A 14,855-nucleotide genomic window follows, 5' to 3' on the forward strand; every position below is an offset into this window, starting at 1 on the left:
TTCCCCATCACTGACAATTTTAAAGTCAAGATTTGACGTTTTCCTGAAAGATCTACTCTAGGAATTATTTTGGGGAGGTTCTCAGAGAAGGGGCGTTCAGATTAGATGATCATAATGGTTCCTTCTGACCTTGAAATCTAATGAACCAATTTTTTCACCTTTCCTTCACAGCCCCTTTTTAAAAGGAAAATAAATCCTGGTCATTGTCTTATTTTCTCCCCAAAGTTTTATTTCTAAACTTTAAAATGCATGGAGTAAAAAAACAAGTAGAAACAAAAACAACAACAAAAGGCAAATTCAGACTGCAGGTAAATTTTCCAGAGCACCATTCTCAAAAGTGACCTATTAGATGCATATAAGCTTCAGTCTTACTGAAAGTCAATGCACTGCAGGCTCTGAAGGAAAAATTTTTCAAATGAATTTAGGCACCTAAAGGTGCAGAGAGATACCTAGTGGGATTTTTAAAGCCAACTTCTCCTGAAATCATCCCCTTGTTTCGGGATGGGGTGATATTAAAAAGCTTTGATTTTAAACCAGTCTCCCTCTACACAGTGTCCAGCCTGACCCAAAATGACTAGAAGAACATTTGTTTTTCCTTTATCCAGAGACACTTCACTTTACCTTCTCAATGAGCTCAATGCAGGCAGCCAAGTCCATCCCAAAGTCAATGAACTCCCATTCGATTCCTTCCTTCTTGTACTCCTCCTGCTCCAGCACAAACATGTGATGGTTGAAAAACTGTTGCAGTTTCTCATTGGTGAAGTTGATGCACAGCTGCTCCAGGCTGTTAAACTGAACATTCAAAACACAAAGCAGTGCTGATTAATTTGGACAAGTAGGACATTTCATTAATAAGCAAACATTGCTATAACTCACATCAAAGATCTCAAAGCCAGCAATGTCCAGGACACCAATAAAATGCTGCCTGGGCTGCTTGGTATCCAGCTGCTGGTTGATGCGTGTGACCATCCATAGGAACATCTTCTCATAGACCGACTTAGCTAGAGCCCCCACTGAATTGTGCACCTGCCAGAGACACCGCCATAGCAAGAATTAGAGCTCAGCTAGCCTCTAAAGTTGAAACAACTGTCTGAATAAAATGGAAAGCAAAAGCTAGTGGCTCAGTACCTGCTGGACATTTTGTCCTTTGGTTACATATTCATTCCCAACTTTCACCCTTGGATAGCACAAGGCCTTCAGTAAGTCAGCAGAGTTCAGACCCATCAGGTAACCGATTTTGTCAGCCACTAGCAAAAAGGAAGGAACTCAGCTTTAGACAAAGTCTAGAAAAGATTTCTCAGGTCCTCTAGTCTGGTAGCAACTCCCCACTTTGGGCCCAACTCAGCTCCTGCACAGTTCAATAGGAGTTTTGTCACTGACTTCAGTGGAAAGCAGTTCATGCCCTATATTTATTATCGGTTATTAATATTAATATTATTATTATTTTATTAACCCAAGCATAAACTACACTGAATGACCGTTCAGGTTGCATGAGGGCACTCAGAGCCTTAATGCATGCAGATCAGAAATGAAATAAAAAATCTCCAGCATTCATTGCCACCTTCACGGTGCCTATAACCCTAGCGATAACATACTCTCCAGTGCTCCATATGGCCTTCACTTCCATCACCAGCAGTACACGCCCCAACTCTATCCAACTCACTTTAGTGCAAAAATTTAACTCGACTCACATTCTTGTGTATGGAGAATCAGGCACATCTGACTGCCACATGATCCGCCTCCACCTTAACATTGCTGAAGGCACTAGTCAGCTAGTTATCTTAGGTGCCTGTACACGAAAGCAAGAAGCCTGGGAAACAAGCAGGAAGAATTGGAAGTCTTGGCACAGTCAAAGAACTATGATGTGATTGGAATAACAGAGACTTGGTGGGATAACTCACATGACTAGAGCACTGTCGTGGATGGGTATAAACTGTTCAGGAAGGACAGGCAGGGGAGAAAAGGTGGAGGAGTTGCACTGTATGTAAGAGAGCAGTATGATTGCTGAGAGCTCCAGTATGAAACTGGAGAAAAGCCTGTTGAGAGTTTTGGGTTAAGTTGAGAGTCTTTGGGTTAAGTTTAGAGGCAAGAGCAATAAGGGTGATGTCATGGTGGGCATCTGCTACAGACCACCAGATCAGGAGGATGAGGTAGACAAGGCTTTCTTTGGACAACTAACAGAAGTTTCCAGATCACTGGACCTGGTTCTCATGGGGGACTTCAATCACCCTGACATCTGCTGGGAGAGCAATACAGCAGTGCACAGACAATGCAGGAAGTTTTTGGAGATTATTGGGGACAACTTCCTTGTACAAGTGCTGGAGGAACCAACTAGGGGTCGTGCTCCTCTTGACCTGCTGCTCACAAACAGGGAAGAATTGGTAGGGGAAGTAGAAGTTGGTGGCAACCTGGGCAGCAGTGACCATGAGATGGTTGAGTTCAGGATCCTGATGAAAGGAAGAAAGGAGAGCAGCAGAATACGGACCCTGGTCTTCAGAAAAGCAGACTTTGACTCCCACAGGGAACTGATGGGCAGGATCCCCTGGGAGGCTAATATGAGGGGGAAAGAAGTCCAGGAGAGCTGTCCATTTCAAGAAGGATGGTATTTTAAGAAGCCTTATTGAGGGTGCAGGAACAAACCATCCTGATGTGCAGAAAGAATAGCAAATTGGTAAGCGACCAGCTTGGCTTAACAGCGAAATCTTCGGTGAGCTTAAACATGAAAAGGAAGCTTACAAGAAGTGGAAAATTGGACAGATGACTAGGGAGGAGAATAAAAATATTGCTCGAGCATCCAGAGGTGTAATCAGGAAGGCCAAAGCACAATTGGAGTTGCAGCTAGCAAGGGGATGTGGAGGGTAACAAGAAGGATTTCTACAGGTATGTTAGCAACAAGAAGAAGGTCAAGGAAAGTGTGGAACCCTTACTGAATGGGGGAGGCAACCTAGTGACAGATGATGTGGAAAAAGCTGAAGTACTCAATGCTTTTTTTGGCCTCAGTCTTCACAAGACAAGGTCAGCTCCCAGACTGCTTCACTGAGCAGCACAGTATGGGGAGGAGGTGAGCAGCCCTCAGTGGTGAAAGAACAGGTTAAGGACTGTTTAGAAAAGCTGGACATGCACAAGTCCATGGGGCCAGATGCACTGCATCTGAGGGTGCTGAGGGAGTTGGCTGATATGATGGCATGTTGGGAGAGGTCCTGGATGATTGGAAAAAGGCAAATACAGTGCCCAGCTTTAAAAAAGGGAAGAAGGAGAATCTGGGGAACTACACACACACAGCCTCATCTCAGTCCACGGAAAAATCATAGAGCAGGTCCTCAAGGAATCCATTTTGAAGCACTTGGAGGAGAGGAAGGTGATCAGGAACAGTCAGCATGGATTCACCAAGGGCAAGTCATGCCTGACCAACCTGATTGCCTTCTATGATGAGATAACTGACCCTGTGGATATGGGGAAAGTGGTGGACTTGATATACCTTGACTTTAGCAAAGCTTTTGATACAGTCTCCCACAATATTCTTGCCAGCAATTTAAAGAAGTATGGATTGGATGAATGGACCATAAGGTGGATAGAAAGCTGGCTAGATCGTCAGGCTCAACTGATAGTGATCAATGGCTCAATGTCTAGCTGGCAACCGGTATCAAGCAGAGAGCCCCAGGGGTTGGTCCTGGGGCTGGTTTTGTTCAACATCTTCATTAATGATCTGGATGATGGGATGAATTGCATCCTCAGCAAGTTTGTGGATGACACTAACCTGGGGGGAGAGGTAGATACGCTGGATGGAGAAAGGGGATGGACAACTCCAGCTTTTGTAAAGGAAAATAATGGAAGTGCCCAGACCATATGTGATCGAGATCAACTGTGGAGAGTTCGACAGAAACCATCGACATCTACAGTTTGTTCCTCAGAAAGAACAATCAAAGCAAACTCTACAGATGGCATGTGCAGAAGAAGAAGACAGATTCCAAATCAACCAGAGACAGTTGTTGCAGCTACTGGACAGCCAGATGCCAAAGTTGTTATGTGTTTGGAAAACAAGTACAATTCAGAGACCCTTAATAGACTGATCCATGCTGAACTTTAAAGACAATGTGATAGTGTAAATTTTGTAAATAATAGGAATGGTAAAAATTTAGAGGGAGCTGTAACAGAATGTTAAGCTGTGTATTATAATGTTCAGCCACTGGGTGGAGCCTGTATAACATACAGTACTTAATTTCATTGTTTGCTGTGTTGTTGTAGCTATGTTGGGCCCAGGACATTAGAGAAACAAAGTGTGTGAGGTAGGGTTACCATACGTCCGGTTTTTCCCGGACATGTCCAGCTTTTCGGCAATCAAACCCCCATCCGGGGGGAATTGCCAAAAAGCCGAATATGTCCGGGAAAATGCCGGCCGGGCACTTCCCCTCCTGCAGCTGCTCTGCTCCTCCCCTGACTCTTTGGCTCTATTTAAGAGCCGAGCTGCCCGAGCGCTATGGGCTTCAGGCAGCCCTCTTGCCTCCAGACCCCAGCCGCCGGCCGGGCACTTCCCCTCCCGGGCTCCGGCGGCGCAGGGTCCGGAGGCATGGGGGCTGTCCGAAGCCGGTAGCGGTCGGGCAGCTCGGCTCTTAAACAGAGCCGAAGAGTCAGGGGAGGAGCAGAGCCTCCAGCCGTGGCGGCTCTGCTCCTCCCCTGACTCTTCGGCTCTGTTTACGAGCCGAGCGCTACAGGCTTTGGGCAGCCCCCATGCCTCTGGACCCTGCGCCGCCGGAGCCTGGGAGGGGAAGTGCCCGGCCGGGGGCACAGGGTCCGGAGGCATAGGGGCTGCCCGAAGCCCAAGCGCTACCGGCTTCATGGTTTGCCGGGCAGCCTCCAGACCCTGCGCCCCCGGCTGGGCGCTTGCTGCGCTGGGGAAGCGCCGGCCGGGGGCGCAGGGTCTGGGGGCTGTCCGGCAAACCATGAAGCTGGTAGCGCTCGGGCAGCCCTTTTTGCGTGGCTGGGAGTGGGAGGGAGGAGGGGGCGGAGTTAGGGTGGGGAAGGGGCGGGGAAGGGGTGGAGTTGGGGCAGGGCTGGGGATGGGAAATGGGCGGGGCCAGGGCCCCATGGAGGGTCCTCTTTTTTTATTTGTCAAATATGGTAACCCTAGTGTGAGGTCCTACCTTTTATTGGACCAACTTCTGCTGGTGAAAGAGACAAGCTTTCAAGCTACCACAGAGCTCTGCGCAGGACCGCATAAGTGTGAAAGCTTGTTTCTTTCATCAACAGAAGTTGGTCCATTAAAATGATATTACCTAACAACCTTGTTGTTCTAATGTCTCACAACAGCCATTCAAGGCAGTGCATTAAAATGTCTTATAGTGACCATACCTCTGGTATAATCTCTCTGGGAAGGAAGCCATGTAGCTAGTCCATATCTTGAACAAGAGCCTGACCTGCTAGTAGCAGGCCTGCAATCTACCATGTACAAAGTGTCCATAACAAGTCCTGACCCCATTGACAGCCCTGGGACCTGACTTATTGACAGCACTAGGACCTGACTTTCACCCTCTGTCCATAGAACAGGAAGCAGGGACAGCCGCAATATGCTTCTCTCCCATGCACCAGCCACATCCTGGAGAGGCCATGGCTAGGTGAAAGGAAAGGCATTCCCCATGGCCCCTGCTGATAGCTGTACCAGGTGGGTAATATTGCTGTGAACATTCCCCCAGAGCATGTCAACCCAGGGGCCGCACTTCCTGACAGCTTTACCTTCTGTGCCATCTGGCTCTGCCTGCTCCTCTCGTTGCTTCTGCTTGAACTTTAAGTTCCCATAATGCATGACTGCCCCTGTCATCTTGTAGATTCCCACCTTCTCCTCAGGGTTGAAGCCCAGGATTTCAATGGCACTCTGCGTAGAGGAACCAGGACAGTCAAACAGCACAAGAGTTCAAATAGACAGCTGAACTGTAAACCCCTTGGGGCAGGGCTTTGACAGGAAAATGGGCCTTGCCCTAGGTTGGGTTCCCTGCACACAACCACCCCCAGCATCTTGCTTGGCCGATGCCTGTCCTGGTGCTTTTCAGGCGCTGGGAGGGAGGGAGTGCGGCAATTCTAAAAACATCTTTTGTTTTAATTCCAATTCTCCTTGTGGTCAGGTGAAAACAGCCTAAGCTCCTTACATTTCTGCCCTGGCAGGAAACAGCAGGGACTATTGTCAATTAGCAGTAACTAGGTGAGATTTGCTTTATGGATATAATTTTCTGACTGCAATGATCATTAGGAGCCACTGGGGGGCGAAAAAGACCATGTCCGGGGTTCTTCACAGCCAGGTTTCCCCTGGTAATACAGCAAAACTTCAGAGTTATGAACACCTAGGGTGACCAGATGTCCCGATTTTATAGGGACAGTCCCGATTTTTGGGTCTTTTTCTTATATAGCAAAAAGAAGAACAGGAGTACTTGTGGCACCTTAGAGACTAACAAATTTATTAGAGCATAAGCTTTCGTGGACTACAGCCCACTTCTTCGGATGCATATGCTCTAATAAATTTGTTAGTCTCTAAGGTGCCACAAGTACTCCTGTTCTTCTTTTTGCGGATACAGACTAACACGGCTGCTACTCTGAAACCTTTCTTATATAGGCTCTTATTACCCCCCACCCCCGTCACAGTTTTTCACATCTGGTCATCCTACGAACACCAAATTTACGAACTGGCCAGTCAACCGCACACCTCATTTGGAATGGGAAGTACACAATCAGGCAGCAGCAGAGACACACACACAAAAAGCAAATACAGAACAGTACTGTGTTAAACGTAAACTATCTAAAAAAAGGGGGTGGGGAAGTAGCATTTTTCTTCTGCATAGTAAAGTTTCAAAGCTGTATTAAGTCAATGCTCAGTTGTAAACTTTTGAAAGAGCCACCATAATGTTTTGTTCAGAGTTACGAACATTTCAGAGTTCCGGAGGTGTTCGTAACTCTGAGGTTCTACTGCAGCTGAAATAGCATCTTAAGCAGTAAGGCAGCAATGTATGGGACACTGGCAGCACTTCCCCACCAGACCATCTCATGAATCAGAGACCCAGCATCACACCCCTCCCCTTCCCGTGTCCCTGCCAGGTGCAGCAGTACTGCAGGCTGCACTGTGGATGGAGCAGATGCGAACTGCCCATTGGGGCAGGGAACGTGTGTTCCGTGTTTGGACAGCACCTAGCCCAGTGAGGTCCCGGCCAGGCCAGGACTCTGAGATGCTTTGGTAATACAAATCACAATGACTGGCAGAGCAGGAAGGGGATGGATCTGCAGCTGCATTCTGCTAGTGCTGTTACTGCCTTTCAGACCAAGCAGCTCCACCCCGTTCAGGTTACAAAAAGCCTGTCTTCCAAGTGATGATGAGGTTCCTGTGTGTGACTGGAAAGCGGGTGTGTGGGAGGCAGGGAATGGGAGGGCTGAGTGGCACCATTTCCCAGGACCTAGCAGCCCCTGCAGCTTTGGGTCAGCTCTCACTTCTCCAATACATCATTCTCATGCACCATGTAAAATGTCTGTTAGTCAAACTCCTCCCTCGACTCAGGGGCTGTCCTGAGCTGTGATGCAAACCAAGGGCTTGTGCACATGCTATGTGAGGGGTGTCTTTAGCCCTGTGGGTAAGGCATTTGCTTAGGATGTGGAATACCAGCGTTCAAATCCTAACTCTAAAGCAGCAACTTGAGCTCAGCTTTACCCGCTGGGAGCACCTACCCAGCAGACTGTAGGTTATGCTGCTCTCAGTCTCACCTGCTGCAGATGTTCCCCTTTGTATAAGTACAGAAATAGTCCTTGCTCTACACGTGAGTGAGCATGATTCTATAGCCTGGTGACTGAGGCACTCCGATAGGAGATGTGGCTTCAAGCCCAGATCAGATCTGCCTGGAAGTTAGGAGACATGTGGATCCTGACCTGAGCTTTGCCGCTTGGGCCCATGTGTCATATTTACAGGTGCTGGGCCTTGGACAAAAGTTTGGTGAGCAAGATAAGTTTTTGGATGAAACTGGAGGCCAAACGACTAATGAGTAACGATGTGTCCAGGCTGAGAAGGTCTGAGCTGGTTGGGCAGCAGATCTATGACACATCAGTGCCACATAAAGGGGACAAAACTCTGGTTGTCCAGCACATGAATCAGGAGAAGGGTTTAGGAGTTATTAGGAAAAATCCCTTTGAAACCATCTTCCCACAGCACAAATGCAGTAACGAAGCCACACACAGTATGAGATTGGATTGCAAAGGGGCAGAAGCAAAGATTACAGTGCTATTGGGCCAAATCCATCCCTTGTGTGACTTTGTGGTGCTCATTGGATTTCTGTGAGGGATAGCGTTGACCCCACGCAATGCCAAAGGGTTTGCTAGACCCTGTTGCTTCCTGTCTGTGGATGAGCTGATTTTCACCTCAGTAGCAAAGGGGGAGCTCTGGGGTGACCTTTTCAATGTTATGAAAAGGTCTGATAATGTTGGGAGGGGCAAGGGCCATCTCTCCCCCCCACACACGCAAACACACTGCCAAAGAGGTGCTCAGACCCAGGGATTGAGAATCCATATGGGGCTCCAGGGGGAGAGGGGGACTGCATTTGTGTTAGTGTCCTCCCCTGTTATTGGGCTGGAGGTAGTCACCATGGTTATGTCTGGAGGGGGCAGACTGGTGAGCACAATGGGTCCTTCTGGCCTTAACATCTATGGATCTATGCATTTAGAGAAGTCCGTGGAACTCCTCTTGTGTATAAGCATATATAGGATCATGCCCCAAAGGGCTTAGTTCTGGGAGGTGCTGAGTGCCTTTTGCCCCAGTTATATGGCAGGGGAGGCATGTGCGCTCAGCGCCTGTGAAGAGCATGAGTAGTTTGTAGTACAAGGAGTGGGATTGATGGGGGCAGAAAGGTGGGGTCAATGGCCAGCATTTCGGGCAGACCATCCAAATATGCCTAATTCCTCTGCTATACATAGTATTAATGATTTGTATTACCAAGCACCTAGGAGCCTCTGCCATGGACAGGACCCCAATGTGCCAGGTGCTGTACAGTCACAGAGAGAAGAGATGCTCCCTACCCCGCTATGGTACTCACATCTGTAGCCATCAGCTCCTCACTGTCATCGATGCTGGCGACAGTGAGTTCGCCCTGGCTCACAAAGGGGAAGTCGTAGGGGTTGGTGGAAATGAGAAGCAGATCTGAAAACAAACAACGTGTCATTAGCTTCAGAGTCACAGGCCCAGGAGAATGGCTACATGGTTCAAATGCCATCGAACTAAAACACAGCATGGCCAGCACTTACCAATGATCTCGGGCTTCTTATTGGACATTATCTGGTAAAAAATATGATAGCTCCTTTCACTAGCCAACTGAAATGTTACCCGGGATTTCTCCAGGAGATCTAACGGGGCAAAGAGTCAGACAGTTATTGTCCCAGGCAAATTCATTACCAATACTGTTCAAATACTGCCCATAAGAGCTTACTGCCACTCACAAGTTTCAATATCTGCTGAAGCCAGCTTCCCTGTGGTCCCAAAGTGGATCCGGATGAATTTGCCCTGGTGAATTATACAAACCCAAATCAACACTCATGCTGTGCACTGAGCAGCTACAGCAGTCAGTGTATTTCATGTGGGATATGTTATTTGCCTACACTCCAACAATTGAAATGAACTCACAAAGCGCGAGGAGTTGTCGTTCCTCACTGTCTTGGCATTGCCAAAGGCCTCCAGGAGCGGGTTGGCCTGGATGATTTGATCCTCCAGGGTTCCCTAGGTGCAGTACAAAGATTTCCTGTTAAACCGTGCAGTCGCTTCAGGTGGAACTTTGGAAAGGAAATAGTACAAACCAAGCACCTGCAGATTCCACAGCATCCCTCTTGGCTCTGGCTCAGTGAGGCCTTTAAGTACATGCCTAACTGTAAGCCTGCAAGTAGTCCCACCGACTTCAGTGGAGACCTGCTGAGAACCAGCCACTTCCTTAGCTGAACCAGGGCCCACTATGGACATTTGCCATCACATACCCACCTGCCCACCGCCATTAATGAATGGGAAGTTCAGGGTTATGCTGGGATTTTCAAATCTGCCTCAGGGAATCAAGCTACCCACTCCCACTCTCTGATGTCCAGTGGAAGGTGGAAGGGAGCATCTGACTCCCTTTCACGCTCCCAGGTGCCACTGCACACAGCTGTCCCGTAGGCGTGCTATACCCCACACGCGCACAGCTATCCCGTAGGCGTGTTATACCCCACATGCGCACAGCTGTCCCGTAGGCGTGCTGTACCCCACATGCGCACAGCTGTCCCGTAGGCGTGTTATACCCCACACGCGCACAGCTGTCCCGTAGGCGTGCTGTACCCCACACGCGCACAGCCATCCCATAGGCGTGCTGTACCCCACACGCGCACAGCAGTCCTGTAGGCGTGTTATACCCCACACGTACACAGCTGTCCCGTAGGTGTGCTGTACCCCACATGCGCACAGCTGTCCCATAGGCATGCTATACCCCACAAGCGCACAGCTGTCCCGTAGACGTGCTGTACCCCACACGCGCACAGCCGTCCCGTAGGCGTGTTGTACCCCGCAAGTGCACAGATGTCCGTAGGCATGTTATACCTCACAAGCGCACAGCTGTCCCATAGGCGTGCTGTACCCAACACGCGCACAGCTTTCCCGTAGGCGTGCTGTATCCCACACGCGCACAGCTGTCCCGCAGGCATGCTGTACCCCACCGAGACTTTCAGCTAAAAAACCCTCAGAAACTAAACGGTGAATTTAAATATTAGAAGCGGAAGAAGTTTCAAAACCTTTGGGAAGGCATAGGAATAAAGCACTAATGTAGTGAGCCTATAGTGGAGAGGAGGCAGGGTTGCTTAACCAGTGGGGATGCTGGTCACTAAGGCCTTCACATCAAAATAATATGGAAAAGCACCTGGAAAAATCATGGAGCAGGTTCTCAAGGAATCAATTATGAAACACTTAGAGGAGAGGAAAGTGATCAGAAACAGTCAGCATGGATTCACCAAGGGGAAGTCGTGCCTGACTAACCTAATTGCCTTCTATGATGAGATAACGGGCTCTGTGGATGAGGGGAAAGCAGTGGATGTGTTATTCCTTGACTTTAGCAAAGCTTTTGTGATACAGTCTCCCACAGTATTCTTGCCGCCAAGTTAAAGAAGTATGGGCTGGATGTATGGACTGTAAGGTGGATAGAAAGCTGACTAGATCGTTGGGCTCAACGGGTAGTGATCAATGGCTCCATGTCTAGTTGGCAGCCGGTTTCAAGCGGAGTGCCCCAAGGGTTGGTCGTGGGGCTGGTTTTGTTTAATATCTTTATTAATGATCTGGAGGATGGTGTGGACTGCACTTTCAGTCTAAACTGGGAGATGTGGTAGATACACTGGAGGGTAGGGATCGGATACAGAGGGACCTAGACAAATTAGAGGATTGGGCCAAAAAAACCTGATGAGGTTCAACAAGGACAAGTGCAGAGTCCTGCACTTAGGACGGAAGAATCCTATGCACAGCTACAGACTAGGGACCAAATGGCTAGGTAGCAGTTCTGCAGAAAAGGACCTAGGGGTCACAGTGGACGAGAAGCTGGATATGAGTCAACAGTGTGCTCTTGTTGCCAAGAAGGCTAACAGCATTTTGGGCTGTATAAGTAGGGGCATTGCCAGCAGATCGAGGAACGTGATCGTTCCCCTTTATTCGACATTGGTGAGGCCTCATCTGGAGTACTGTGTCCAGTTTTGGGCCCCACACTATAAGAAGGATGTGGAAAAATTGGAAAGAGTCCAGCAGAGGGCAACAAAAATGATTAGGGGTCTGGAGCACATGACTTATGAGGAGAAGCTGAGGGAACTGGGATTGTTTAGTCTCCAGAAGAGAAGAATGAGGGGGGATTTGATAGCTGCTTTCAACTACCTGAAGGGGGGTTCCAAAGAGGATGGAGCTCAGCTGTTCTCAATGGTGGCAGATGACAGAACAAGGAGCAATGGTCTCAAGTTGCAGTGGGGGAGGTCTAGGTTGGATATTAGGATACACTATTTCACTAGGAGGGTGGTGAAGCATTGGAATGCGTTACCTAGGGAGGTGGTGGAATCTCCTTCCTTGGAGGTTTTTAAGGCCCGTCTTGCCAAAGCCCTGGCTGGGATGATTTAGTTGGGAATTGGTCCTGCTTTGAGCAGAGGGTTGGAATAGATGACCTCCTGAAGTCCCTTCCAACCCTGATATTCTGTGGTTCTATGATTCTATGAAAATCCTTGTGGCCCAGAGGCTACTCAAGAGAGTCCCAGCAGGCATGTACCTCCACGCCCCAAGTTGAAAAGGGACTAGGAAGGCAAGTTATGACCCAGCTGTGGTTGAAAGATGGCGTTTGACTTGAAGAGAGTCCTTCTGACAATGGAAATGCAGCCCTAAGTGAGGCACTGGTAGGAAGGAAATTAGGAGGTTCAGATGGAATTTGAGGAGCAAATACCAAAGATATAAAATCAGACTTCAAGCGTTGCTATTCTTTATCAGAAGCAGGAAGCTGGTGTGAGCTGGGTCCACTGGTCCACCTGGGAGCAATTAAGGAGAACAAAGATATTGCCGAGAGGCTAAATAATTGCTTTGCATCAGCCTTCACCACAAAGATACACGGACATACCTGCTCCTTTTGGTAATAAGGGTGAGGTTCGCTCAGGGGTGGAGGTTTCAAAAGAAGACATGTTGGAACAAACCGATACATTAAAGAGCACCAGGTCACCAGAAGCTTAACGATAAAGCACCTGAGCTGCTAGTGAATCATTTGGAATCTCATTAACATCAGCTCCTTTTCTGGAGTGTTGAAGGATAGCAAATGTTGTTGCTAGAATTAGAGGCATCGGGGTGCCCCTGGGAATTACAGAGCAGGAAATGCTACTCTGGTATCAGCTGAGCAAGGCCTTTGACAAAGCCCCTCACAAGATGCTCTTAGCCTGTTAAGGAAATTGAGGACCAGATGGCGACCATGACTCCCCCAGGGCATAGGGTGCCAGGCTCCGTGGTGCCAGCTACCCAGACTGCAGGTGGAAGCATGGGGGAGGAGAGTAGCCTCCTCTGGACCCCTGCCCCATGCAGTACATTCTTCACCAGGCAGAGTCATAGGCTGCTTCCTGGGCGACTCCTGGGGCAGCACAGCAGTACATGGCAAAGAATGGACTGACCCTGGAGACGGGAGATAAACAAGGTATAGAATATGATCAAGGTAAAGAAATAGTGATCAGTAGAGAGCGGCAGACAGGCTGAACAGAAATGCCCATTCGCACGCTACATGTCAGATGCTGTTATGCCACCAGGTGCCCTGGTATCGTTGAGAAGGAACCAGTATTCTAGTCCTAGGAAGATTTCAGACCTGAATAAACTCAGCAGAGGGCAGAGCAGGTTGTTGTGCATCTGAGAGGCTCTTACTTCTCCTTTACATTCACTGCATGCTGCACAGCCCCCAGCTGGAGTTTAGATCAGCACCTACCTGGAGAGCAGCTGTGAAAGCTGAGCTCAGGCAGGCCTGCAATGATCTTGGTGGGAAGTGGGAAGTGCTTGTGAAGAACTTGCTACCCCCATAACAGCCTGACAACCCAAGGCATCGGCCTCAGATTGCTAAGAGTCTCCTTGGACTCTGCCCTGCCTTTGGACACTCAAATACTCCTGGAGCCAAAACCCTTTGGTCTGTGCCCCTTTCTCTCTGACCATGGCAATCCACGCCTTGGTGCCATCTGGGCCTGGTTAATGCAGTTCTCTGTATTTCCTAATGAAGCCTTGTGCCCACAAGAAAGCTCCAGCTGGTTTGGAAAGAGCAGCAAAAGTCACTGGGAACTTGCCAGCCTGATACTCTGCTCTCTCACTGGCTCCTCACTGAACAGAATCCAGTTTGTGGTCACTGTCCTGACTCTGAAACCCTGCATGGAATGGTCCCAGATACCAGTGGTGCCAATCAGGGGCAGTTAGGGGGTAAATGTCCCTGCCCTGCTCAGAGTTCTGTAGGCCGCAGAGCTGGGTGGGCCATGGCCTGACCACTTTTACACAAGGGTCCCATACTAAACCAGTACAGCTGCTGTTGGTACAGTCCAGAGCATCGCTGTGTGGAAATTTGACCCAGCCACCCCTGCGTCACAGCAGAGTGGGACTGAGCCAAATGGTGTTGTGACCTGACACGTGTGGAGTCTGTTCCTGTTGGGCAGAGCATGGGGAGTCTGCTGAGACCTCGACTCCTGACAGCCCTGGCTCATGCACTATGTGGGTAAGAGGGGAGACTCCCCAGCCAAGGGAGACTTGGGGTCCCTGCAAGGAGGTGGGTGAGCGGGGACTGAAACAGGATCCCTGCCAGGAGCAGGGGGCAGGGACCGGAATTTGCCTCCCTCTCCCCCCCCCAAAACATATATGAATTGGCACCACTGCCAGCTACCCCACAACCCTCCCTTCACAACCGCAAGCTCTCAGAGCAACTCCATTCCCTGCACAACCACAAGCTCCCAGAGCAGCTACGTTTTGCTGGGCTATAGATATCATCCACCAAGAGAGGATGCCTGATGCCCTTGGGAGACAGAGCCTTCACAGGCACCAGACCATGACTGGAACTCATTGCCAGGTGAAATAACAGTGACCACTAACCTCAGCGCATTCAGAGCTAAATGCAGCCGCTAGAGAGCCCCCAAACCCCAACTCTTCTGTTTTCCCTGGACAGGCACATGCTGAGACAAAGCACTGGAAGGGGATGCTACAGATCTACCTGCATTTTGCTAGGCTGCTGATCTTTCTTCTTCTCCCCAGCAACTGCAATTGTTGCAAAGTACTGGATGACGCGCTTGGTGTTCACAGTCTTCCCAGCACCAGATTCTCCACTGTTGGGGGGGGGGGGGGGCGGAAAGTATTC

The 14,855-nt window shown here is 49.2% G+C and overlaps 1 protein-coding gene across 1 annotated transcript in view; it reads right to left on the reverse strand.

Moving 5' to 3' along the window:
- LOC101943139 (myosin-13) overlaps nucleotides 1-14,855 on the reverse strand; it is a 63,505-nt gene that overhangs the window by 45,733 nt on the left and 2,917 nt on the right. Inside the window, exons 5-13 of the mRNA XM_065562987.1 lie at nucleotides 14,712-14,823; nucleotides 9,641-9,733; nucleotides 9,457-9,520; nucleotides 9,265-9,363; nucleotides 9,057-9,160; nucleotides 5,731-5,869; nucleotides 1,129-1,247; nucleotides 877-1,026; nucleotides 622-792 (exon numbers count right to left, since the gene is read on the reverse strand). Coding sequence (XP_065419059.1) covers nucleotides 622-792; nucleotides 877-1,026; nucleotides 1,129-1,247; nucleotides 5,731-5,869; nucleotides 9,057-9,160; nucleotides 9,265-9,363; nucleotides 9,457-9,520; nucleotides 9,641-9,733; nucleotides 14,712-14,823 — 1,051 coding nt within the window. The remainder of the gene's footprint in view (nucleotides 1-621; nucleotides 793-876; nucleotides 1,027-1,128; nucleotides 1,248-5,730; nucleotides 5,870-9,056; nucleotides 9,161-9,264; nucleotides 9,364-9,456; nucleotides 9,521-9,640; nucleotides 9,734-14,711; nucleotides 14,824-14,855) is intronic.

This window comes from Chrysemys picta, chromosome 12 (assembly GCF_011386835.1).
Source record: "Chrysemys picta bellii isolate R12L10 chromosome 12, ASM1138683v2, whole genome shotgun sequence".
NCBI lineage: Eukaryota > Metazoa > Chordata > Testudines > Emydidae > Chrysemys > Chrysemys picta.